The 26,915-nt window shown below is 48.2% G+C and overlaps 1 protein-coding gene across 3 annotated transcripts; it reads left to right on the plus strand.

Moving 5' to 3' along the window:
* The first annotated feature begins 4,914 nt into the window (after window positions 1–4,914).
* On the plus strand, window positions 4,915–26,915 carry CYTH2 (cytohesin 2). Of its 3 annotated transcripts, none has more exons than XM_083409362.1 (12): window positions 4,915–5,142; window positions 8,125–8,272; window positions 9,957–10,023; window positions 10,855–10,973; window positions 11,217–11,297; window positions 12,325–12,437; window positions 13,252–13,400; window positions 13,756–13,867; window positions 18,683–18,759; window positions 19,518–19,589; window positions 20,529–20,683; window positions 23,211–26,915. In XM_083409362.1, the coding sequence occupies exons 1-12, from the start codon at window positions 5,124–5,126 to the stop codon at window positions 23,296–23,298; spliced, it is 1,200 nt and encodes a 399-aa protein (XP_083265488.1). In that variant the 5' UTR covers window positions 4,915–5,123; the 3' UTR covers window positions 23,299–26,915. The 3 variants fall into 3 exon arrangements, 2 of the variants coding, with proteins under 2 accessions (XP_083265488.1, XP_083265489.1); XM_083409363.1 differs by having other exon boundaries at window positions 4,986–5,079; XR_014504289.1 differs by lacking the exons at window positions 19,518–19,589; window positions 20,529–20,683; window positions 23,211–26,915 and having other exon boundaries at window positions 13,756–16,606; window positions 16,916–18,759.

Raw genomic sequence — 26,915 nt, forward strand, 5'->3', positions numbered from 1 at the left:
GATGGCAGAGAAAAGGGCAAAACCTCTCAAGCCAAGCAGAAAATAATTGCTCCCCTGTGTTCAGGACCTTCACTTACTCTGGAGACCCTAAAAAAAGCACTGGAACAACAGGTCAAACCCTGAGACCTAGTAACTTTAGCTATAGAGAGGCTTGTGAGTAGTTAGTTTTTCAGCATCCCTGCTGCTCCATCAACTCCAATAGCTTTGGTGATGCCAAGCGCCTTTATTCTCCTCCCCAGACTAAGCACATTGGTGTTGTGTCGCATTAATGGGCAGCTGAACCACCTCTGACTTGCAAAGGAAGAGTCGCAAGGTGGAGAACGGCTCAGGCCCTCTATACAAGGCACTTCCAAAACCTAAACTCAGTCCTGGGTGTCCCAGGGTGGCAAAGCTTAAGAGGCCCCCCTCTTTAATTCTCTCATTCCAACTCAGCCTGAAGGTTAAAAGTACTTGTGGAAGGACTGAGCAAGAGAAGGATCAGAAATACAGGTGCTCAAGAAAAAGCACAGCAAACTGTATCCCCGCCCTAAAGAATTGCTTTTGGAGGATATGTAAATACATGTGGGGCAAGGAAGAAAATTAAGGCCCGGGGGGAAGGGTGTGGATTTGCTCCATCTCCACCCTGTGTTAGCACTAAATCCATTGCTGGTAAACTTGCTTGGCCCCCATCCAACTAATCAGCATCCACAGAGCAACTTATTAGAGACAGATGGCTCACAGATGACTCTTTGCCCTGACCTGCCAGCTGCCCCATGGCACTTGAGCCTCAGCCTCAAAGAGTCAAGACTCACACACAGGATATCTCAGTCAGTCAGTTCCCCTTCAGATCTGTCAGCACCCCCATGAGAGTAACCCACAGCAGCCTGCTGATCACCTGCATTTATTCCCCATCGCTGTGTTTGGAGAAGTGTAGGGTTTAATATAGATTATCTTAGCACCCCCTCTGGTGTCTACAGCTGGAATAGCAAGATCTGCAGAATTGCAAGATAATATATATGTATATATGGGACGCGATGGCGGTGTGGTCTAAAACCACAGAGCCTAGGACTTGCCGATCAGAAGGTCGGCGATACGAATCCCCACAATGGAGTGAGCTCCTGTTGTTCAGTCCCAGCTCCTGCCCACCTAGCAGTTCGAAAGCACGTCAAAGTGCAAGTAGATAAATATGTACCGCTCCAGCGTGAAAGTAAATGGCCTTTCCATGCACTGCTCTGGTTCGCCAGAAGCGGCTTAGTCATGCTGGCCACGTGACTCGGAAGCTGTACGACGGCTCCCTCGGCCAATAAAGCGAGATGAGCGCCGCAACCCCAGAGTCGTCCACGACTAGACGTAACCGCTCCGGCAGGAAAGTAAACGATGTTTCCGTGCGCTGCTCTGGTTCGCCAGAAGTGGCTTAGTCATGCTGGCCACGTGACCCGGAAGCTGTTTGCGGACAAACTCTGGCTCCCTTAGCCAGTAAAGCGAGATGAGTGCTGCAACCCCAGAGTTGTTCGCAACTGGACTTAACAGTTGGTGTCCCTTTACCTTTATGTTAATATAAGAACCCTGAACGTAGCCCAGGAGCACATCAGCAGCCCATGCAGATACTTTAGCAGAGACACCACATGCTGTCAGCTGTCAGCTCCCATCAGCAATCCAGCTGCTGCAGTTTGCACTGGCTAAACTTTCAGGCCTAAGGGCAGTCACACATAGAGCACATTGCAGAAATCCAGACTGAAGGTCACCAATGCATGGACTACATTATTAGGGATACATACCCCTATTTTCTGGACGCTGTCTGCCCCGATAAATCATGGTCCCTGCATTGTTCCTACTTTTGCCCTTTGAGGATGCCTTGTTAAAACATTGTTAATTGGAGTTGCTAGATCTGCCCATTCTTCAGGTTTCTGCATGTGCATGGACAATAAGGCACCATATTGGGTACAGAGAGTGTCATTTCCCACACAGGGAAATCACGTTTTGAACCATAGTTAAAGCTATGGTTTTCCCAGTAGTGATGTATGGAAGTGAGAGCTGGACCATAAAGAAGGCTGATCGCCGAAGAATTGATGCTTTTGAATTATGGTGCTGGAGGAGACTCTTGAGAGTCCCATGGACTGCAAGAAGATCAAACCTCTCCATTCTGAAGGAAATCAGCCCTGAGTGCTCACTGGAAGGACAGATCGTGAAGCTGAGGCTCCAATACTTTGGCCACTTCATGAGAAGAGAAGACTCCCTGGAAAAGACCCTGATGTTGGGAAAGATGGAGGGCACACGGAGAAGGGGACGACAGAGGACTAGATGGTTGGACAGTGTTCTCTACGCTACCAACATGAGTTTGACCAAACTGTGGGAGGCAGTGGAAGACAGGAGTGCCTGGCATGCTCTGGTCCATGGGGTCACAAAGAGTCGGACACAACTAAACAACAACAACATGTTTAACTAAAGCAGCAAACACTACATAAGGCTGCACTCCTGTGCTCACTGATTTAGGAGTAAGTCCTACTGAACTTAAGGGAGTTTACTTCTGAACCTGCATGAGATTTCATTGATTTTTTTCAAACAGGGTAGAACAGGACTATTGGAGAACAAATCTATGCACTTGGCAGAGCAAAGTGTTCAACAAGGGGAAGGGCCATTGCTCAGTGGTAGGGCACCTGCTTGCATGCAGAAAGTCCCATCCTCACCATCTCCAAGTAGGATTAGGAATGTCTTCTGTTTGAAACTCTGGAGTGTCTCAGTCAATCAGATTAGATCAAGCTTAGCTAGGTGGACCAATGATCTGACTCAGTAAAAGGCAGCTTCCTATGTTCCTATGCAGAATAATAGGAATGTTGAGGCAGGACTCAGAGATCCTTGGTATGAACATAGGGGTGACAACTGTGTGTATATTTTTACACATTCACATATTAGTAATGTAAATGTGTTAATTTAGAATCATGCTGTATATATATATCTCACTCTCCACCACCACCCCCATTAAGTTTTGAGAGCAAGGAAGAAGGGAGCTGGAATATGAAGAAAGACAACTCTACCACACTTGCCTACAATGCTAACAATATTTTTGAAGGTACAGGAATCAAGAAAAGAACAGAGAAGTGTGTAAATGAAAGATATAGACATGTGCAAGGGCTTGACCTTTAGATGTATAAACAGGAAAATGCCTAGATAGCTCTAGTGTGGAAACATCTGTATTTGCAGTTAGGGTGAGCTGTTACACCATACCAATGGGTGCTTTGCATGTCTAGTCTGTATTGCTGTATAAACTGTGTGTGAACGAAGACTGAGGTTCTAGCCTCTGATAGTTTTCTTGATTGTTCGCTGTAACCTTTTCTACACATGTAAGAAATAAAACTTGGCTTCTTGGAGAATTTTCAGGTGTTACTTGTCATTGCTGGTGAGTAAAAGGGACTTGGCTGTACAACGGGCCTCAAGAGGAGCTTTGCCACATCACCAGCAACTGAGGATATTGACTTTGTGCCTCTGAGGCAGTGGACTGTGCCATCCACAAAAGCTCATGCCTAAATATGCGTGTTGGTCTTTAAGGTACAGCACGACTTTTTGTATTCTTAATATTCATAAAGAGGCCTGCTTTATCCAACTGAATTACTAGGTGAGGCTGCTGGGGGTCTATGGCAACCGCCTAGGCCCCTCTTAGCAACAGCGTGTTCCCTTTCTAGTCCGCGCCGTTGGCCGTGCCTCAGGCAGAGCCTTCTCTCACTCTCTTATTGGCTTCTTTGCACATCACTCGTCATGACTGACAATAAAGCAACGCGGGCGGGACACCAAGGGTATCTTTTGGAGTGCATAGACTTGTGCCGTATAGACTGTCAAACGGATATCGGATTTCCGGGTTTAAAACTGGAAAAAAAGCGAGAGCTGCCAAGAGGAAACAAACGGAGAAATCGAGGATTCTAGCATACTTGAGACTGGGCGTGACCTCCTGGGGGGGAGGGGATGTCGTGCTCTTTTTTCTTTTTTAACCCTGATCGTTGGCAGGGTGGATTTGGGTAGGGATTTTACATAAAGCCGCAGCACTGCTGCATGGAAGCCAGTGGGGCGTCGTTGCAGTTATGCAACCGAGAACTGGATTCTGGCAGGAAGGCTTAAGGGGGAATTCGACGACCAAGTGTTTTGTATGGGGAATTTGGGGCTGCAAATCCAAACCACCCCGATCTATAACCATAGCTGTCAACTTTCCCCTTTTTTTGCGGGGAATTCCCTTATTCCAGCGCCGTTTCCCGCTGCTATCCCGGATTGTTAGATATCCCGTAGACTGCCCCCGGGACAGGTGAGGCTGCTGATCCCTTATTTTCGAGGCTGCTGATCCCTTATTTTCAAATCTGAAAGTTGACAGCTATGCCTATAACTTATAATATGAACAATAGGCTACATTGCAGGGCTGTCGTAAACCTCTCCCCGCCCCACGCGGCCACCTATACATAATCAAACCAACCAGCGATGTGGAAATGGGCTGCACTTGAGCCGCTGCCAGTGTGGATTTTGTGTTTCAAAACGTTTAAAAGCTACACACGCGTTATCTTTATCGCGTGAAATACGGGCTGAGATATAAAGGGCATGACGGACTCCTCTCTCTGGCGCTGCCTTTTGTTTGGCTGTCCGACTGCATAATCAACGGTCCACGAAAAGGCTCGCGTTCTCCGTGGTTTCCCACGGATGGAAACAGCGTGGAAAGGAACCAGGAAGCGCCCTCTCAGCCATCGTGAGTTATCACTCTGCTTTCTAGGTAAGCGTATAGAGTGGGTGGGACAGCTGAAAGTCTATAGCGTCGACTGCATATCCACAGATATCGGGCGGGCTGTTAGGAGAAGTCCCAGATTTCATTGAATAGCTCCCCTGTCAATACCGCCAGGGAGGTGTCTATTGGTTGAAATGGACGTACATCCCAATTCTGAGAAAAAGCACGCCATGTCTATTGGCTCCCTCTCCGAGCTGCCAAGTGGCGTTCCGCGGGGTCTCTCTTTTCCTATTGGCTACGCCCTTCGCACGGGGCGGAACGTTCCTTTCAGTGCAGGACCAGGCTGCTGCGGGAGGAAGGCGCAGCCGTTGGGAGCCCCGAAGAAAGGAGACACGGAGAAAGTGAGGAGCTCTCATTTCTCCCCTTTAGGGGCACTCTGGTCACCATGGAGGACGGCATCTATGGTAGGGACCCCTGAGACCCGGCCACGGGGAAGCTTAAAGAAGGGCGAGGCAGGCGGAAGGGAGCATTGTGAGACCGTCCAGTAACTACAATGGGAAAAGCGGGTAGGCGGGCCGAGCCATTCTGAGCGAGAAGACTAGGGGGCGGGGCCGATCCCTTACAAAGAGGGGTGGGGCTGGGCTGAACCATACCAGTGACAGGGGGGGATGTGCGAGTGGGCCATCTCATTTTATTTAAGGAGCAGACATGAAAATTGTATGGAACTAGTGACGTGAGCCATACCCGATGTACAGCATTCGAATGTCAGGGCGGAGGTGGTGGTTTTTTTAAGGCTGTACCATTCTAGTGGGGGGGAATTGGAATGTACCATTGCTGGGAGCAGCTGGGAGTACCTATTACAATGAAAGGAGGGGGCGTGTGGGTCGTACCACTTGGCTGAGTGGGGGGGGTGGCGTTAACCGGCAGAGCCATTTCGGTTGGCGGAGGAGGGAAGACTAAAAAAATAAAGTTACAGTAATTTAAATAATGGTCTGTACCATTTCTCTCTTGGGGATGAGGGGTGTCTGTGTCCCGGGGCTAAACATTCTGCGGGGGTGGAGGAATGTTTGGAAAATGAGTCAGAGAGGATCTTATCTCTTGAAGGGGCTGCCCTTTATTTGCAGTGCACAGGAAGGTCAGGCATCATTATTTCCAAGAACAATAAATTGATTCTTTATTTTATTTTATTTTATTGAAGTTGCTTTGTGAGCCCAGTGCTGGATGAAAGCTCAGTGTGAGCACAATTAATTAATTATTAGTGCCACTGATTAATTGCGCTCAGGAGTTTATGTAAGTGCTTCAGAACTTGTGTCATCTCAGGTTCCCCTGCAGTGCATTTCTTCCCTCACCCCCAGCAGCTCCTGAGAGATAAGGAACATATCCTTTTAATTAAAATAATTTTAATTTTTCGTCTTGCGAAGCAAGCCCATTGACGGATTAGCGCTATTAGCGCTATTGGCACTTTAAGGGCTAAAAACGGCTTTTTAAGGCTAAAGGGATTAGCAGTTTTGCTGCTAAAATGCTTTTAGCAGCTTAGCGATTCAGAAAAAGGGGTTTTGGAGCAAAAAAAAAAACTCAAAATTTTTCGTCAATTTTCGTCTTGCGAAGCAAGCCCATAGGGAAATTCGTCTTGCGAAGCGCCTCTGCAGACGGAAAACCCTTTCGTCTTGCGGGTTTTCCGTCTTGCGAGGCATTCGTCTTGCGGGGCACCACTGTATTTATTTATTTATTTAATATCCTATCTTCCCGTCAAGGGGCTTGAGGCAGCATACCTAGTTCTCTTTCACGTGCACCTATTCTCACCTTTGTAGGTAGGTTAGGCTGAGAGATAGTAAGTGGCCCAAAGTCACCCAGGGAGTGACCTAGATCTCTTAGTCTATTTTTATTATTATTATTATTATTATTATTATTATTATTATCTCTTAGTCTTATTATTATTATTATTATTAGTCCTAGTGTGGCGCGTTAACTGCAACACCATGCTGTCTCATCTGAGGACAGGTAATTTTGCCACATCTGGCAGTACTCACATCTGGGTATTGGGAGTGTTTGGATGATCCAGTCACACCCAACTCCGAGACCGGGAAGAATTACTAACTTCTTTCCCTGATTACCCCCAGAGGCTGATTAGGAAGGAGACAGGCCCAGAGGGGTGAATCATGCACTGGCCGGCCCCTTTTTGTGGTTTGATACTTTAGACCTACAGGCAGCAACAGGCCTTGCAACTATCTTGTGTGCAACTATCCTCATATTGAAGACTGGAGGCTGAGGGAGATTCACAAGTCTGTCTCTGGATTGCTACACCACATTATAAAACTGGAAGCACCATCACCCTCCACATCCAGATGTTTGTGGCCACTAACTCAGATCACACTTCACTCCTCAGTCCTCACTGAATGGGGATCATTATTAATGTGATGGGGGTGATAATAAGTTAATTGAATGTGTGTTCTCCAGTGTACAAGCTTTGTCCGATCCAGAGAATACTCTTGAAGGTTTAGGATTATTAAATCCATACATCTCTTCCGACTGAAGAAATCCCAAAGAATTTAACATCCAAAGTAAAAAATGCAATGATAAAATTGCATCAATGTTATTTTTAAAAGATGTAACAGTAAAATATATTGTTGGTGCTGTCCGCTGCCTGGTGCTGAAACAACACATTTGCCTGGTGCTGAAACAATAACAAGGTTGGCTCCAGGCAGGTTTCCCTGGGGGGAGCATTTCATAAATGGGGACTGCTGCAGAAAAGGCCCATTTTCTTGTCACCATACTATAAATCTCCCCTGGAAGCGGCATGCAAAGAAGGGTCTGGGCAGGTTCAAATGGGAATCCTATCTGGAAGGCTGCAGTCCTGTCTGGAAGTTAACTTACCAGTGAACTCACTGGCACTTCCGAGTAAGATTAATTTATGTGCTGCTTATATGTCAAGGGGGTTTCTGTAGAATAGGATTGTACAGTAGACATAGAAATGGAAATCCCACCTGCTTCAGCTTTTCCCATTCACTCTGCTTCAGGGGCAGTTCTTCCTTCTTCACCAATCCCAGGAACCATCTAAAGTATTAGCTACCCCTAACCTGCCACATGGAACCCCCTTTCTATGCTTTTTCTATTTCTTTACCATACTTATCTGCCTCTGACCCTATCCAGGCATTCTGATTCCTCCCACAATGAGGGATAGCGGTGGGGGGGGGGGAGGGAATACACTGCACCCCATTGCCCTCTGCAAGTTGGAGAGAGCAGTGGGGAACCTTTCTCGACTTGCATAGGCTCCCTGCTTGATTTATAACACTGGTCTTCCAGGGTGCAAAGCTGACTCTGTGCCCATTGTATCCTCTGACTTGGTTCCCACCTCCATGCTGCAGCTTCCATTGCCACCAGCAGGGTGTGTGATCAAAATGGCTAGAATATTACACTTCTTCCCATCTTCTCTCCCCCTGCCCCAGTGCCTCCAGACCTGACGCCGGAGGAGAGGCTAGAGTTGGACAACATCCGCCGGCGGAAGCAGGAGCTCCTGGTGGAAATCCAGCGGCTGCGAGATGAGCTCAGCGAAGCCATGAATGAGGTGGAGGGGCTGGAAGCCAACGAGGGAAGGTGAGGGATTCCCTTCTTTTGCAGGCGGCACCTTGCTGGTAGAGCATCTCACTTTGGTGCTAAAGGTCCCTTGCCCCCCAGTGTCTCCAGATAGGGCTGGGAAAGACTCGCTGCCTGAAGCCCTGGAGAGCTGCTGCCAGTCAGTGTAGACAGTACTGAGCAAGATGGATCAATGGTCTGGCTGTATGAAGCAGGCTCCTGTGTACTTGGACATAGCCCTGCCTTGGCCACCGGTCAGAGATTCCTTAACAATATGTGTGGGGAACCTGTGGCACTCCAGATCCTGCAGGACTACAACTTGCATCAACCCGGACCATCGGCAACACTGGGAGTTGGAGTGTGATAACATCTGGAGGGCTGCAGTACAGAGTGTGGCCGCTTGCAGAATGTTGTTTATATCATGGTGCCAGGACAAGCCTTTCTGGCAGCAACTAACCTCATTCCTGCATCATCTGCATTCAAGCTCAGAATGTGCTAATCCCAATACCTCCTTGCCTGCCATTCTTTGATTGCCTGGGATTTTCTTGCAACATTTAATCCATTAATCAGTTAGATTACTCCATGTTGGGGAAAACAAACTGTCAGCTGACCAGAAGGATGTCCCTTAGGCATTGGGCAGCATGTATTTAAGTGTGTGTGTGTGTGTGTGTGTGTGTGTGTGTGTGTTTGTACAAGAGGTTTTTAAAAAACTGCAGATGGCAAGCAACCATCTTAAAAGAAAGCTTTCCTCCGCTCACACGTACATCTTTGCCTCAGAAATAATTGTTTTCCCCCATATGCAAATGTGATTAAAAGCTTAGTCAATTAATCAACCAAAACTCAGGTGATTAATGGATTAAAATGACTTTGATTAGGTTGCAGCCCTAATTGAAACCAGGAGTGGAGAAGCCTCCAGGTGTGCAGAAATACATTTACAAACATAAATGTATGTTTATATCATATTGAAAAGTGGTTCCTATTCATTCAAAACCCTAGCCTCAATAAATACTTGTTTGTGTAGCAGGTTTCCCCTCTTCTTTTCCAACAGCTGCTAGAGACCATGTTAAACCATCAGAGAAATATCCCAGAAAACCTTGGGCTACAGTGCCCTTTTCTATGCATGGTACATGATGGGGAAAATGTAGCTCCTTGTAGAGTTCCCCATAGAACCCCATGCTGACCATGCTGTGAACACATCCTGATTCCTCCCGTGTCAATGCCAGCCTCAAGTTAGAACTTCCCTTCTCTGCTTAATGAGTAACAGAGGGTAAGCAAATGAGTTCTCTGGTTCCATTTTGCCGTTTACAAGTGCTTGAGAACTTCGCCACTTTTACAAGGGCTTGTGAACTGCCAGGCAGGCAGTGTTGGAAACCAGGCACTGGCCATAATGGATCTTTGGTCGGCTGAGGCACAAGGCTGTTCTTACCACTTACTTCATTTTTCGAGAGAATGTTCAGTGTCTGCTAGTGTGCCTGTCATGGTAAAGAGTGTCACCTCTGATAATCCATCGTTCAGAGCCAGGTTGGACGCTTAGGGGTAAGCATGTGACACAGGCCTTTTGAGACTGGCAGTTCCATTTTTGGAGTGCAGGTGGGAAGTAGCATGTGCATTTCCCCAGAGTTTCCATTTGCTTCTAGAGGTTTGCAGCCCCTGTGTTCTTTCAAGGGCCAAAGGACTGATGGGTGCGCTTCCTTGTCTTGTACAGTAAAACGCTTCAGAGAAACCGGAAGATGGGGATGGGCCGCAAGAAATTCAACATGGATCCCAAAAAAGTAGGTGGCTGGGGTGGTTGTGTTCATGCAGTGACTGTTTCTGGTACCAATATATGTAGCACCTTCAGCCATCCACCTGGAACAGGTGGAACACAGTCCCCCCCCCCCCCCAAAGCTGTGGTGATAGTTATTGTTCTCATGCAGCAGTTGGATTCTGACATTGATCAGGCATTACAGTTGCATAGAGTCGCCTCAGGAAATGACGAGTCATAAAAGGCATGTGATTGGCGGGGGGAGGGGCTAATCTCTCAGGAACTGCATGATAAGTGAGGGCAGGGCTAGAGTCACAAGTGGGATGGAATCCCTTCTGCCACTACCTCCACTATCTTTCTGCCGCCGCCTCCCTTTCTTTCCCCCTCTCCTGGCCTTTCCTCCCTCCTCAGTGGATTGACAGGAAATGGACACTTGACAGAGGTCAGAACTGACTGCTTTTGAAATTAGGCCAAGGGGTGCAGGTTGTCTGCTTCTGTTCTGGGGTTTGTGGCTTAGGAAACATGTGGCCCTTTGTATGTTGCTGAACTACAGCTCCCATCATTCCTGGCCATTGGCCATGCTTGCAGGGACTGATGGGAATTGGAGTCCAACAGCATCTGGAAGGCCAACTGTTCCCACCCCTGTGAAAAGGTAGCGGAAACGTTTTTTCCTTTTGCTGGATGGGAGAATCACGAATCCTTAGTTCTCTGCAATTGCCTCAGAATTGCAATATAGTGGGTTAGGGAGCCAGTCCTCCCAAGTACTCTCTGGGAAGTATCTCTATGACTTAAATGTTTAGGGGCGTGCTTGAGCTCTGGGTCCTACGGTTCTCAGCTTCTCTGTTTTGTTTCTTTGCAGGGAATCCAGTTCCTGGTGGAAAATGAACTGCTGCGCTCCACCCCCGAGGACATTGCCCGCTTCCTCTACAAAGGGGAAGGACTCAACAAGACAGCCATTGGCGACTACCTGGGCGAGCGGTGAGAAGGGTCGGGGAATGGGGGAGGAATAGCCTCACAGAAGTGACCGTTTATAACCCACCGTGGTGGTGGAGCTTTGGAGTCTCCAGGACATGGGAGAGGATCATAGGGATGGGGTGAGAAGTAGCTTTGCCTAGCAGAGGGAGTAGAGTCAGCAGGAGAGAGACAAGGGTGGGGGCCTTGCTGAGTGAGGTGGGTTCAAAGGGGAGGTCTTAACTGTAGCTCTCTCCACCTTTTATTCAGGGAGGAGTTTAATATCGCAGTACTCCACGCCTTTGTCGATTTGCATGAATTTACTGACCTCAACCTTGTGCAGGCGCTCAGGTGAGTCTGGGAATCCTCAGCCCTCCTCTAGAGTAGAGAGCCCTGGCTTGCTGGAATAGGTCTCTCAGCCTTTTAGCTGCAGGTTCTCGCCTTCTCCCTTCCTGTGCTGGGGGGGGGGGGGGGAGGCGGGAATGGCACCAGCAAAGTGGCGTTTTCCTCAGCCAGTGATGGGCACTCTTGGCTCCTTTCCTCTGCCTCAAAAATACATCCCAGTCTTGAAGTGTAACGGTTGCCTTTCCACAGACACACCACGTGGCCACAAGCAAAGAAGACATGGTGGGGCCCTTGTATGCTCAGGCTTTGTACACACCATACATTTAAAGCACATGACTTCCCTCAAGAATTCTTGGGGACTGTAGCTTACCCCTCACAGAGCTATGATTCCAGGCACCCTTAACCCTACAGTTCCCAGCATTCCTTGAGGGAAGTCATGTGCTTTAAATGCATGCTGGGTGTGCAGCCTTATCTATGAGAGAGAGAAAAACCTCCTGTCCAGTCACATGTCCCTCCCGTTCTCCTTGAGCACAGCTATTTTATATCCAGTACACAGAATTCCGTTAGCTGCATGTGCATAGTTCTTGTGTAAATGTGACTATATCGGGCACCTTCATTGGAAAGCTGCTTCACCGCAGGAAAGCAGCAAATGAAAGGCACCATAAGGAGGCTTTCAGGCATTTCTTTTCAACAATGTTTCCCTCCACACACGCAAAAAATCAGAGTAATAGAGCTAGAAAGGGGTTAGAAAGTCATCAGTTACAACACTGTCCTGGAGGTCCGTTCTGTTATATTTGCATTAACTTGCATGACCAAAATGACAAAATATTACATACAGAGAATAAAGTATAGGCGCAGTATTTACAGAGTAGGCATAAAAGCATGGAATTGTAGAGTTGGAAGGGACCACAAGGGTTGTCTAGTCTGACCTCCTGCAATGCAGATATCTCTTTTGCCCAACGTGGGGCTCAAACCCACAACCTTGAAATCATTCTTTTCTCTGTTCATCGTCTTTCCTCTAAACCCAATCTAGGCAATTCCTGTGGAGTTTCCGACTGCCAGGAGAAGCCCAGAAAATTGACCGTATGATGGAGGCCTTTGCCCAGCGGTATTGCCTGTGCAACCCGGGAGTCTTTCAGTCCACAGGTACTGGGTTCTCTGGAAAAGGGAATGCGACTCTTACCTGGTGCTGGGAATTGTGGGGCTCCTGTGTTCTCCGGGATGGAAAATAAATTCAGTTATGTTGATCACATTCAGGCAATCATATCTTGGCTTAATAAGACCAGAGAGGAACGAGCCTCCTTCACCTACCTGCCTGCTGCTGCTTTGCTCCTCTCTTTGCAAAAGCTGGGAAACAAACCAAAGCCAAACAAATGCAAACAAAGGAAACTCTGGCTGAGGGCAGAAGTAGAACCATCTGCAATTGCACTGCCTCCTCTATATTTTGTAGGATCAGTCAGAAAACTGTTAGAGCTGCAGAGCAATCAGCTTTAATTGACACCACGCACAAATATTTCATAGAATTAAAGCTTTTATTACTGCAAAGTCAGAGAGTCTTGGAAGACTACTTGAAAGATTTTTCTGCCTGGGGTAGAAATTGTAACGAGATGTTCTAGATGCTGCACAGTTTTTAATTCTTATTCTTACTGCTTCATTTATATAGGTGCCCAATATAATATTGTATTTTATCATCTTCTATTTTGCTCAGATTGATGAAATGAGGTATACAAGAAATGAAGGAAGCTACAAACATGCAATTAAAAATCAGTACAAATAGTTGTTTGCACCGATTTATTTATATATTTTGCCGCTTCAACCTAAATCAGCAGGGCCTTGGCAGGGGAGCGAGGTAGCCTGCCTGCTAGCCACCCCGCCATAAAGCAGAATTAGCTGCACAAGAAGGACGTGCCGAGGCAGGTACTGAGTTCTTTTCCTCTGTTCCTTCCCCTCCCTGCCGCAGATACATGCTACGTCCTCTCCTTCGCGGTGATCATGCTGAACACCAGCCTCCACAATCCCAACGTCCGCGACAAGCCCACTGTCGAGAGGTTCATCACCATGAACCGCGGCATCAACGACGGAGGGGACCTGCCTGAGGAGCTGCTGCGGGTGAGAGGCCTGCCAGAGGGAAAGGGGAGGCCTGAGGTGGGGGGGGGGGTTCAATGGGCCTGTTGCTTTGTTCTTTGGGTGTTTTTCTGGGAGAGGGGGAGACCGTCGTAGTCGTCTTCCCCACTCGGGAATCCTCCGCCTGCTCGTGAGACGCTTTGACCTCCTTGATTTCAAAAAAAATGCCCTTCGTTGTGAGCACTTTTTCTATCTGGTGTTGTGTCTTCTCTGCTGTATCTTTGGTGGTCTCAGTGCTGTACTGAAAACACACACACACAAGCACACACCCCTTTTCTCTCTGCCTTGGGAAGGGCTGTATCCTGCCTGTAACTCCTCCCCTTCCTCCCCACCCCCCCAGAATCTGTACGACAGCATCCGCAACGAGCCCTTCAAGATCCCCGAGGACGATGGGAACGACCTGACCCACACGTTCTTTAACCCTGACCGCGAGGGCTGGCTCCTCAAGCTGGGTGAGAGGTGGCCCCCACCCCCCCACTCCCCTTTAAATACTGTGGTCTCTTTCCTCCCCCCTTCCGTTCCCCGCTGCCCTTCCCCTTGCCCTCCCCCTACCACCACCGCTACCCGCTCCCCCCGCGATCTTTGCACGTCTCTGCGCTCTCCTCTCTTCCCCCCCACCCGCCTGTTGTGTCATTTAAAGCATGACCTCTCTCTTCATCAGATCAAAGGGATCCTCCTGAAATCCACCCCAATAGCCCTTTTCCCACCCACCAGCAAATACATCATGACCCATTTGGACCCACTTCTCATCGGATTGCAAGGATCGGGCGGAAACCGGGATCCTCCCTCCTCTTCCCTTCCCCCTCCCCAGCTCCTCATTGAGGTGGATCTCCTCTGAAGGATGATGAGAGGGGTCTGCTGGGATTTCGGAATCCCTCTAAAAGTAGGAGAAGTCAGCTACTGAAATTTCTCTTAAAGCTCCTCTCTGGCATCTTAATATTTCGCCAGTGGCTGCGGATAAGTTTTCAAGCCAACCTGAAGCGCTTGAAAGTGGCCTTCTTAAACAAAAAAACCACCACCACTATGGGATTTACAGAATGCCGAAGCCTAAAACTGGTCCCATATTCAGTGTCTGACGTTCATCTGCTCCTTAATCATAATAAGTTCCCAGAATCGAGTTAGGGGTTACTAGTGAAATTCCCACCGGAATAACTTCTGCCAGAAAACAATCACATCTCTGTAGTCCCCAGACACACTGTTTGCTGGATCTGTTGCCTCGGGCAGCTTCCCAAGTACTGAGCTGTTTGTGAGTGAGGTGCTCCCAAAACGGCGATGCCATTGCAGAGCTTGAATTGTAGAACATGGGTGTTGCTGTCCAAGCAGCCCTGTAATAGATGCGCAGCCACAAATGGGCAAGGATTGCGTTTCAGAGCAGCAGACGGTGGCCAGATGGGTCAGAAACGGGGTTCTTTATCTAAGGGGGGGCGAGGAACTTACGCCGTATCCTCACACCAGAAACAAGTAACTCAAATGGAAGACTCCAAGGCCAGGGCCTTATACGGCCCGGTGAGGCTGCAATTGGTCCTTGAGATGATTTAAGTGTCCAGAATAGGCTGCTACTGCTGTCCAGAAGCATAATGTGGCATCTTTGCGGTGGCAAGGCATAGGAGGTGAGTTATTGGGTCTTGACTTGTGGGAGCCCCTATTCAAGACCTCCATCCGCTGTCCTCCACAGGGGGATTGGCGTGAGGGTGGCCGTGCTTGACCCTGCTCTTCTAAACTTAGAGCAGCTTCAGTGAGGGCAGACCTTCCACCTCAGCCACCTCCTGTTCAGAGCAGAGGGCAACATGGAATCCAAGTTTCATTACCACCACATCCTCCTTTCTGTCCTTGTTGGGGAGGGGGTGTCACCAGTACAATACAGTTGCCCATTGGCTGCCCTTGGCTTGGAGGCCAGCCAATCAAGAGCAAAGAGGAGAGGTGTTAGGAGGCCGAATCAGCACAGCTTCAAGATGGAGGCATCTGAAGAAAGCAGTGTTATTTTTTGGAACCCCCTCGCTCCCCCCACAAAAGTGGGGAGCATAATGTACACACCTTTTATTAAAAAAAGAAAAAGGAGGAGAAGGAAGTGGACTTAGAACCCCGATCCCTGGCCTGGTTAAGATGTCAAGATCCACCACAGCTTTTCCACAGCTCCCTGCGGAGGCTGATGTTTTGGAAAACCATTCCTAATGCCAACCTCATCTACACTTTTAGCAGTAGGTTTTCTTGTGACGTGCCAGAGTTTAGGGGTCTACGTTATTTAGCCAATTGACGCCCATCACCTTACATCCACCCCAATAAAATTTTAAACCCTTCCTCCCTGTGCCTGCCCCTCCCACCCCACTCCTGATGCCCCCAAATGCCTGTGTCTGTGTCGGAGGATTTTTGATTTGACCATGTACTTCTACCTTATGTTGATGTAACTTGTTCTCCTTTCTCTCTTTCTCTCTCCTTCTCTTCCTCTCTCTCTCTCTTGCTCTCTCTCTCTCTTTCTCACCCCCATTCTCTCTATCCTGACTCCCCGGACCCCACCTCTGTTTCTCCCCTCTTTCCCCACCACTGCTGCCCTGACCCCCCTCTCTCCTCCACCGTCCCACGGCGCGGACTACATTTGTTCCACTGTCTGAATTCTGCCCCCCAACCCAGGAGGTAGGTGAGAAGAGGGGGGCATGTTTGCTTTGCCGCCGAGAGCTGGTTTGCCTGGTGCTCTTTGGAGGGGAGGCGGGGGGGGGGGCGAGGGTGGAAATGAATTGTGCTGGGTGCTCAGGGACAGATTCAGGGGGCTAGGAATGGAAGACTAAATATGGAACTTGGGTTCCTTTGTTGACTGGAAGGGGTATACATGCATTCACCTTCAGCCGGTCGATAAGGAGGACCCACAAATGGGTCACACCATGACCTAAAGCAGGTTTCAGTAGTGGCATTCTGACAGAGAGAGGGTGGCCAGATGCAGTGGAGGACAGGTATACCATACCTTTTAATATGGTGTTTCTCAAACTTGGGTCCCTGGCTGTTGATGGACTACAACACCCATCATCCCTGGCTACTGGTCCTGCTAGCTAGGGATGGTGGAAGTTGTAGTCCAACAACAGCCGGGGACTTAAGTTTGAGAAACACCGCTAGCTGAGGATCTTGGGTAATAAATTGGAAATAAAGCTGCCAATATCATAAAGCCTTCGTATAAATCTATGCTTTGACTGCCCTTGGAAGTTGAGTTGAGTAGTAGACTTTATTTGCGTAGCCGACAGGCCATAGCATCAAAGGGCAAACACCAACAGAAATACATTACAGATATAGTTACCATAAAATCTTGTGACCTATTAAAACCCTAGGTAAATTAATAATCTCAGTACTTAAAACTTGGCAGAAGTAATAAAATAATAATAATAAAACATAATGATGATAATAATCATAAGATCCTAGGCAAGGAATCCGGGTGACAACACTGGTGTCATTCAGATAACAGCTCTCAGTCTCATTGCTCTCTCGATAAATTTGGCAACCTTCTCTGTTGGAAGGCTGTGTGTAATTCAGGTCGCTGCACCTCAGAAAGTATATTATGGTGCTGAGAAAGGGCAGCTCTAATTTTCAAGAACTATAGTGCTCATGTCCTACCTGTGGAAACAGAATGCTGGGCTATCCCAAAGGCCCCGCTAGCCCAACATCCTGGCCTGATAACAGCAGAACTCTTGTTATGTACTTGTTAAAGAAGACGACTATGTGCAACCTGCAGGCACAGAAGCAAAACACCCACAGCAGGAGAGGGCTGTGGCTTTCAAGCCCTGCTCAAGGGCTCCCCAGAGGAATCTGATTGGCCATGGTGGAAAAGCAGGATGCGGGGTCAAATGGGCTCCAATAGCACGCTTCTGAGGGTCCCTAAGAGGGAAGGAATATCTGCAACCCATAGCCTAACCCGTGAAGGCATGGGAGAAAGCAAGGGAAATTGAGAAATTTCACACACACACAGTTTTTCAGAAACAAATAGGGGTGGGGAAATGGAAGGGCAATTTTTCCAGGCCTTCACATCCCTAGCTGAAACACCCTCTTTGTAACTGTTAAAAGCAGAGGAGCCCTCCCCACTCTTGCATCTGGTCACCCTAGAGAGAAGCAGGAAAGTGGGAGGTGTTATTAAAAAGAAAAAGAAGAAAACAACGGAGAGTGGGTCCCATGTTAACAGGGGGGCCTGAATCTGAAAGACAGAGGACTGCTATCTTAATGGGTAAGGTGGGAGGAGCAGAATGAAGGCAAGTGTGTGTTTGTTTTGGGTCGAAATGGAGAGCTTAAAAGAGGATGAACTGCATTTTTTCCAAAATCAGCGTCCCCCAAGGGCTGAAACATTTGCCCAGTGGCATATATGAGACCCCTCCAGCTAGACGTGCAGACATGCGAGCGTATTCACCTTGCCTGAAGCCAGGAATGTCTGTTGGCTTTGTGGAAGCATCTGGGAGTAAGAATTTGGGGATAAGTCTGAGCTTTGTAGAAGTAGTTGGCCTTCAAGCCTGTAGCAACCGCTTGCCTTGCATGCTGAAACTGGTGGCGGTTCCCTGGAGGTCCATATCATTAGGAGTCCTTTTACTGAATATGTGAAGTGGTGTTTATTCAGGAGAACCCAGTTCATCAGCAAAATCTGCCTCCCATAGAGGTTGAAAACACATTGGAAGCATCCTAAGCTGGCAAGTCCTCTTCCGGAAGAACCTTGCCTAGAGGCAAAAATGCCTTTTTCAAATTGCAGCTCTGTTTTCTTTTTGAAGGGGGGTGGGAGGGGTCACCACAAGGCTAGTCCTGCCCCCGCCCCCAGTTGCAAAACAGCAGAGAGGCTGTTGCTGGGAGGCTGCCTTAGAGGATGCTGAAGGCCCTCCACTGGTCACTTTCATCTCAAAGTAGCCTGCTGGGATACCCAGTGCTTGCAAAGCAAAAGCCACACAAGAACGAAAGAGAGAATATATCCCACAGACTCCTATTCTTCAGGAACTTCCTCCCACACTTGCCGTTGTGCTTTGTGGTTCCTTTGAGTGTTTGCTGCCAGTTTCCTTCTTCCCGCCCTGGGGTGCCATTTTCAGATTCCCCTTTGTCGTTTGCCTCCCCTCGTCAGCTTTTTGTTTGTTTATTTTGTTTCCTTTTCTTTTCACACTTCTGCTGAATCTTTTTCGTTGCGTCGGCTCTGTCCGTAAGCATGGCTTCCCGCCCCCCCGAGGCTCCACGGGTGGGGAAGGGTTAAGTGGCGGAAAGAAAACGCATCAATGCGAACACAAATCCCTCCCCCCTCCCTCCTCTCTTGCTTTCAGGAGGGCGAGTGAAGACGTGGAAGAGACGCTGGTTCATCTTGACTGACAACTGCCTCTATTACTTTGAATACACAACAGTTAGTACGGTTTCTCTCCCCGCCTGCTCCCATCCCCTGCTCCCACCCTTAGCCAGCAACCTGGCACCCAAGAGCCCCAGCCCAGGGCGGTATCTGCCGCCCAAGTGTGCCAAACGGCCAGGGTCGGGAGGAACAGAGACCGAGGAGGGCACTGGAGGAAGCTGCCTTATACTGAATCGGACCTTGTGGTCCACCTAGTTCACTGTTGTCTACAGTGATTGGCCAGGAGCTCTCCAGGGTCTCAGATAGGGGACATTCCCAGCCCTGCCCTGGAGATAACCAGGGAATGAACCTGAGGTCTTCTGCCTGCAAAGCAGGTAAATGCTCTGCAGCTGAACTTTGGCCATTCCCAAACCCGGAGCACGGCAGCTCCTCCAGAGTTCTTTGCTTGGGGCAGAGAGGGCAGGACACGGGGAATAGTCCTGCAAGTTCAGCCCTGTCTGGGTCAGCAGAGCCAGCAACAAACACACCACCCTTCATATTCCCCCCCCCCAAAAAAAAAGCTTGGCCACAAATAAAAGAACGGGAGTGCCATCTGGCATGCCAAGACCAAGTGCTGCAATGCTTGAAGAAGGTGCCAGCCCTGCTTGTTTGCTGCAGTGGCAGAGGGCTGAAGCTGGAGGAGCCCTGAGGTCTGAGCTGCACCCTCCCCCAAGTCTTCTTGGATCAGGCCCTTGCCCTCCTCTCCATTCCCTTCCCAGCTCAGGTTTCAGGCACCTTCCATTTCAGCTCCATCTCTCTCTTTGATCCGCTGACAGGACAAGGAACCAAGAGGAATTATCCCTCTGGAGAACCTGAGCATTCGGGAAGTGGAAGACCCTCGGAAACCAGTGAGTTAGCACTGCCGTATGCTGTTTTTGCATCTTGGCTGTGGTTCTCTTATTTGATGCCCCATGAAAATCAGCATAACTACAGTGGTACCTCGCAAGACGAATGCCTCGCAAGACGAATGCCTCGCAAGAAGAAAGAGTTTTTTGTTTTTTGAGTTGCTTCGCATGACAAATTTCCCTATGGGCTTGCTTCGCAAGACGAAAACGTCTTGCACCTTTTTCTTAAAACCGTCAATGCATTCCTATGGGAAACCGTCAATTCATTTCCTATGGGAAACCATGCTTCGCAAGGCGAAAAATTCACAAGACGAAAAAACTTGCAGAACGAATTAATTTCATCTTGCAAGGCACCACTGTGCTGGGTTGCAGCATTGCAATTGTTATTCTTTCCTCTTCTGTCTATTTAAAAAAAAAATCCATAAGATTCCTTTGAATTTCATACATTTAAGCTACATTAAGAATTTCCCCAGGAACTGCACTAAGAGATAGCCAAATACATTCCTAGAAATGCCCAGCGCTCCTTTTATATGACACTCAAGTTCCAGTTATTTAAGAATCCTAAGTGGTTTTCATTATTATTTTCTAACTCTCTTATTAATTTAACAATGTTACCAAATTGCTTAACTTTTCCTTTGTTTGGTGGGGAAGGAACTTCCATTCCGCCTTCCTCCTGTCACAGAAAATGGTGAGGAGCTCTTAATAGTAACTAACAGCAGCAGATTTTGAAAACACAAAACGTTAATCCCATGATGTGTTCCTGCCCACTTGCTGGTTGCAAGATCCCGTGCAGTCAGCCTCCCCACCTGCCTTCTTCCTCCTGTGTCCTGCCCAGCCCTCTTTCTGAACCGCGGGAGAGAGCGCAGGAGGTGAGGCTGCTCACAGACACCTGCCATTCTCAGGGACTTCTCTCTCTCTCCCCTCCCTTTTCTTTGTTATTAGAATTGCTTTGAGCTCTACATTCCCAACAACAAGGGCCAGCTTATCAAAGCCTGCAAGACGGAGGCAGACGGGCGCGTGGTCGAGGGGAACCACATGGTCTACCGCATTTCGGCGCCAACGCAGGAGGAGAAGGATGAATGGATCAAATCCATCAAGTGAGGATAAGGCACCATTCCATTCGGGGGAGGGGGTCCTGGGAATCCTACGCCCATCAACAGCATTTTCTTCCTCCATCTCTAGCCAAGGAATGAAGAACCTTTGGTCCTCTAGAGGTTGCTGGACATGCAACCACCATCACTCCTGGTCAGCTGGGGCTGATGAGAGCTGAGCATCCAGAGATACCTGGAGGGGGGCCATAGGTTCTGCAGCCCTTCTTAAAACCTTAAACACCACACTCACTTCCCAGAGAATTTGACACACCTCCTTCAGATTTCTAGACCTCACTTATCCTAGGGCATCTCTCTTTAGGCTCCCCAGGCCCATCCTTAACCTCAACCTGAAATATACCTTGATCAGCCTTTTGGGGAGCTGCTTTAATTTAAAAATGTATTCGGGGACCATTTTTTCCGCTTTTTTCCCCCTTTCTTTTTTATTATTTGTTTTTATTTCTTTACTTATTAGACTCATCTCTCGCCCTTCATCATAAGATCTCAGGGCGGTTCACAAGGTAAAAATATAAGGTAAAAGTACAAATAAATAGTTGAAACAAAAACAACCCAAAAATACCCCCCCCTCCCAAATAAACACATTTAAAAGGCTATAAATATTAATCAGCCAAAGGCCTGGGTGAAGAGGAACGTTTTCGCTGGGTGCCTAAAGATATATAATGAAGGTGCCTGGCGATGCTGCTGCAACCCACCTTAGATCAGGCTGCAACATAGGTCCCAAGACATTTGAATATATATCTTCCTTGTCCAGTTTTTGACTTCCCAGCTTTTTCAGGGCACATCTGGCATTGTGGACATGCTGGTTTACGAGATGCCTTTTCTCTAAGAAAGCCTGGGATATGATGCTCAGGGGAGGCAAAGCTGCTGCAGATCTTACATTCCCAGCGAGCGTAGGCAAGCTGCCTTATACTGAACCAGACCATTGGTCTATCTAGCTCTGTATTGCCTGCACTGACTGGCAGCGGCTCTCCAGGGTTTCAGGCAGGGAGTCTCTCCCAGCCCTGTCTGGAGTTGCCAGGAATTGAACCCAACACCTTCTGCATGCAAAGCAGAGGCTCTGCCAGTGAGCTGCGGCCCTTCTGCAAGGATTCCTAGGAGCTGATGGGCAGGGAGGGAGAAGGCCATCGCAGCTGAGCAAGTTAGAACTGGTACATTTTGGGAAGACCCTGGGGCTACGAACCGAGAGCTTCTCCCAAGGCTGGCACATTCATTTAAATTTCCTTTGCTGATTTCCCCCCAGCCATTGAGATCAGGAATCGGACAAAGCTTTTAAATGATGGTTAAACTATTTTTTTCTCAGATGAAAATGAAATTAAAGCATCTCCCTCAGTAATCGGACCTGCAGTGGCATTGCAGGAAAACTTGGGGTTGATCGGATGAGAGTTAAGTAGATTTGTCAGTTTGAGAAGAGTTGTGTGAAGAGTGTAGCTATGACACCTCCTTTCTTAAGAGGGTGGGTGATGTAACAGCTGCGGTCAGAGCGTGATGTGGCTGCGGAGCTTAGGCGTGATGCATTTGCTGTTTTGGAAAAAGCAACACAGATAGTGAGTCACCCATTCTAACCCCTGCTAGGAAAACCCCCAACTTCACAGGCTCCCTTTCTCATTGCACTAAAGATTTCTCAAAATGTTTCTCTTTTGCTCTGACCACAACAAAACATAATTTCACCCTCTCTCTCTTTTTCCCTTCCCCTGCCCTAGCTTTCTACTCCTTTTAAGCAAATGTTTCTATACTGCTCTTACTACGTAACTTAAGTCAGTCCCACATTACTAGCTGCAGACCACTGACCTGGAGCAGATACAGTGACTCTCTGGCCCTCCAGAAGTTGCTGAACTACAGTTCCCATCAGCCACAGCAAGTAGGGCCAGTGGCCAGCACTGATGAGTTGCAATTTCAGCAACATCTAGACAGTCAAAGGTTTGTCAGGCCTAGCCTAGAGAATCCAGGAATCCTGGCTCTCCAGACTTCCTTATTTCCTCTGTTGAATCACAGTCCTCTCCCAAGAAAGGAATAGACCGGAGGTCTTGCATCCTAGCTGAGGCAGGGAGCATTCCTACCATCAGGAGCAGGCGCGCAGTTTCCTGCTTCTCTCTGCTTTCCCCAAATGACACATGTCTGGCCTGTGTTCTGATTTCCTCCTCATCCCATCTCCTACACTTCAGGCGGTCTGTGTCTCCCCCACCCCACCCCCCGCTTAAGTGTTTATCATGCTGACCTTGTCAAAGATCCATATGTTACCTGATTTTGTTCTTTATGGGCTGCGTGGAGTGCAAGCAAGGAGACAGACAGGTTGCTGGCGGCAGACCAAGGCTGGGTTGGTGCTCGGTTCTTTCTGATGGACCAGACTCCACCAATCCCAGCACTCCTTGACCCCCATCCAAAACACGGTGCTGGGACAGAGCAGAGTGCCATGCAATGCCAGAGACTTTCCCGCCATGCGCACACATCCCTCGTGACCTGGCAACTCCCTGATTGGTGGCTGACCTGTCCCCATTCCTCCCTTTGCCTCTCCCAGGGCTGCTGTGAGCGTGGATCCGTTTTACGAGATGCTGGCCGCCCGCAAGAAACGGATCTCGGTGAAGCAGAAGCAGGAGCAGGCATGAAGCGGGGGTCCTCCTGCCCCTCCTCCTCCCTCCCTGCGCTCTACCTTCCTGCATCCCCTCTAGGACCTGCCGACAAACCCACCTGCGTTGAGCTCCATGAAACCAACCAGCCAACCCCCTGCCCCCTTATCCTTTGGATCGTTGGACCACCACGCAACTCTGCCAGCCTGATGGCATGCCAGCACACCCGACGCCCTCTGCCCGCCTTCCCCTAGTTCACGTCTCCAGAGCTTCCACTTGGCCTTCTGGGATTTGCCTACGGGGGCAGGAACCTTGTCTGTGCCAGGGACTCTGCAAGAGTCTGAAGAGGGCCTTCCTGTTTTGGGGGGCAGCTTCTCCCTCTCTGAGCGGTTTCTTGTCTTATGCCCCCCAGCAGACTCAGGCAGATGCCTTTGAAGCCCCCTCTGCAGCTTGACCCCATCTGGACTGAGAGGGCGACACGCTGGGACTACATTAAGGGAAGGTTCCCCGCCTGAGTGGACCTTCAGACTATACCTGTTTATGCTTCCCCAATTTAGATCCAGTCTACATACTCAGAATAATAAGGAGATGGGAAAGCACTCTCAGGACTGTACCACTTCAGAATGCAGGCGGGAAATTGCACGTTTCCCCTGGCCAACTGCATAAAAACAGCATCCTGCACACCTGAGCAAAGCATGTGCAAGAGTAAGCTAGTGTGTCTCTCTGATACGCTAGTTTTCTCTGTAGGGAGAGGTGTTTTTGTTTTTACTACAGGGGAATATTCGGTCCCCTGATTTCCCCCACCTGCATTCTAGTGCTGGTACAGTCCCTGGAGAGCTGTTCCACACCCATTTCCCTGAAGGTGTAGGCCACCCCTTAGAGTCTGTTGCCAAACCAGCTACACTGTGTCTCCCCGTATTCCGGCTCTGAGCCTCTAGTAAGTACCAAGGGCTGTACTGCTACACCCCTTTAAGGTGGCATTTGCGAATGGAAGTGAACATAACTGACAGCCACGAGGGGGAAGCAGAGAGCCAGGCAGACCAATGCGCACACTGACACAATGTCAAACACTACCCAGTTCCTCTACAGCAGGAATAGCCAGCACATTTGTGTGACTTGACAGCTCTTGACTCTTCACAGCCAGGGGACAGGGTCGGAAGAAACCTTCAGTCCCTCTTTACTGCCGTCACTGCCATTTCCAAGAAACTGAGCTGCTACTCACAAACCTTTGCAGAGGCAACTGGACCGTTGTCTGCGAAATCAGTTCTGCTTTTCCCCGCTCCAAAGTCCTTCTCTGTTCAAAGACTTTGATGCTCAAAGACTACCATCAAGAAATCTGGGGCTTCCCTGTCCCAAATGCCTCCATACCTTTGAAAGAGGAATCTGAGAGGGAACTTTGACTTCAGACCAGCGATCTCTGTAAGAAGGCATCTCCTGTGCTGAGACGACACAGTGGAAGTGGTTGATGCCAAAGTTCTGCCTGGAATGAACTGAAATTTGAAGCAACACTCTCTTCTCCTTCTCTTTCTCTCCCCCACCCCACCCCAATCCCATCCCTCCCTAAACAGTTTACTTCAAGGTTAGGACTCCTGTCTAAAACCAAAAGGCTCTTCCATAACGCAAAACAGATGAGCATTCCCTGAACACACTTTGACCTCTCGTGGTTCAATGTTGGATATTCAGAATGGTTCAATGTTGGATATTCCCCACCTTCCCCAATACCTGCCGCAGGAAGTCAAACCCAAATAAGTAGTTGATGAGGTCAGAGGCCAGGATGTGATGTTTCCGTATAAATTAACCCGGAGTAAAAGAGAGTGAACTTTTGAATGTGCTGAAGATCTAGCTTCTACAGCTTCTAACCAGATAAAGCTCTAAATTATTGGGCGGGACATTGTACCTCCACGTCCCACAACTCTCTAACTAGAAATCTCGTCTTCCACCACTTAACTTGCCTCAGGCAAACCCTTGGGTATGGCAGCTGGGGTCCTGCAGGACTTATTACGGTCCTGAGGCGTGATTGCTAGAGCCACGTGAAGCGCTTTTCAACTAAAGTTTATAAACTCCTTTGCGAAGACCTGGTGAAATTTACTGCAAAGTGCTTGTAAGCCTGCAAAGGTCTTTGACTGCAACAGGAGTGTGGCCTTGTCTTTTTCTGCTGTGAGCATTTTAAACTTCCCATTACCCGCAAGCCAGGGATGAAGTGCATTTTTTTAGGACAGCGGCCATTTTAAATCCTTGAAACATAGGTAAATCTGGTTTGAGGCATCCTGGATTTAAAAGGGATGTAGTTTGGTCTCAGTCACAATGAGATCCACTCTTTCCATATGGAAGAAAGGCAAGAGGATTCGAGGCAGGACAAGGAAAAGAAAACGGTTTGGTATTAATTTTCAGTTAATATGGGTGTGTGAGAGGGAGAGCTATTCCATTTGGGTGTAACTGACAGGGTAAGGGCCAAGTTTAATTAGAACTTAGAGAAATTATGTGTCATTGACTGTCTGAATCGGGTCACTTGATATTAAAGATGGCAAACCAGCCGTCTTTATTCTCTCAATTCAACTTTTCCAAATTTATGGGAAGCATATATTTACAATTATTCTGCTGAACAGGCCATTCCCCTTGCACAATTAAATTATTTCATTGCTCCCAAAGCGCCTGGAAATTTTGATCCTAGCAGCTGTCATCAGTCACCCACTCTTCCCCGAAATCCTAGAAGCCTGTATTCTATACTACTAGAACCCAATTCTAGGAAATTCCAAGTTTACAGCCCTTTTCCTGTTAGATCTCACTGCCTTGCCATAGTCCCCTTTTAGTTCTGAGAAAAACTCCTGACTTTAAATGTGCCTGCATTGAACAGGCACATTTTTCTAAATGCAAATATCAGCTACTCTGGAGTGGGGCGCTGATAATTATCAGGATTGCAGCAGGCAGGGAGGGGGAGTTTGACACATCACCTGGCAAAAAATTGTGCCTCCCAAGCTGCTGTTTGCATTGGGATGGCAGCTCCAATTGCACATTTTAATGAGCATGACTGCAGCAAGAAAAGGAAAATATTCAATTCCTCCTCCTGCCCTACTGTGATCTTAATAATTATTCACCACGATCACCATGGCTGTTTGCATTTTTTAAAGAGTGCATATTAATTATAAAGGTGCATTTAATGTCACTGATAGTTTGGCTCTGAGTCCCAGTTTCTCTCTCTCTGGCCATTTGTGGCTAGTTTTCTCTCCAGCATCACATGCAGGCAGCTTCTCTCTCTTCCCCACCTTCATCCCGCCTCCAAATCATCTCATTTTTGGACTTTTACAAGAAGCTATTCACATGGTAGCTCTGGCAACGCCCAGAATTGGTGCAATTGAAAGATGACGACTAGTTCTACAGCAATATCAATGGTAAAATTTTACTCTTACCACCCCTCCCATGGCAAACTTCTCATTGTGGATTTGTATACCTGTGTTGCTGGAGTGGGGGCAATATAGCAGCCCCCACCTGTTCCAGAACAAGAAAGAAAGAAAAGTGGGCATTTTTTTCCTTGTTTTTAAATCCATTTCCTTTTATGATGACGATGTCTCTTTTTTAAAAAAGAAAAAAAATGTTAATTATTATTTAAATTTTAATGTATGCATCGTTGGATGATATGTAAACACTGCAGACTTGTC

Source organism: Podarcis tiliguerta (assembly GCF_965153285.1).
Source record: "Podarcis tiliguerta genome assembly, chromosome: 13".
NCBI lineage: Eukaryota > Metazoa > Chordata > Lepidosauria > Squamata > Lacertidae > Podarcis > Podarcis tiliguerta.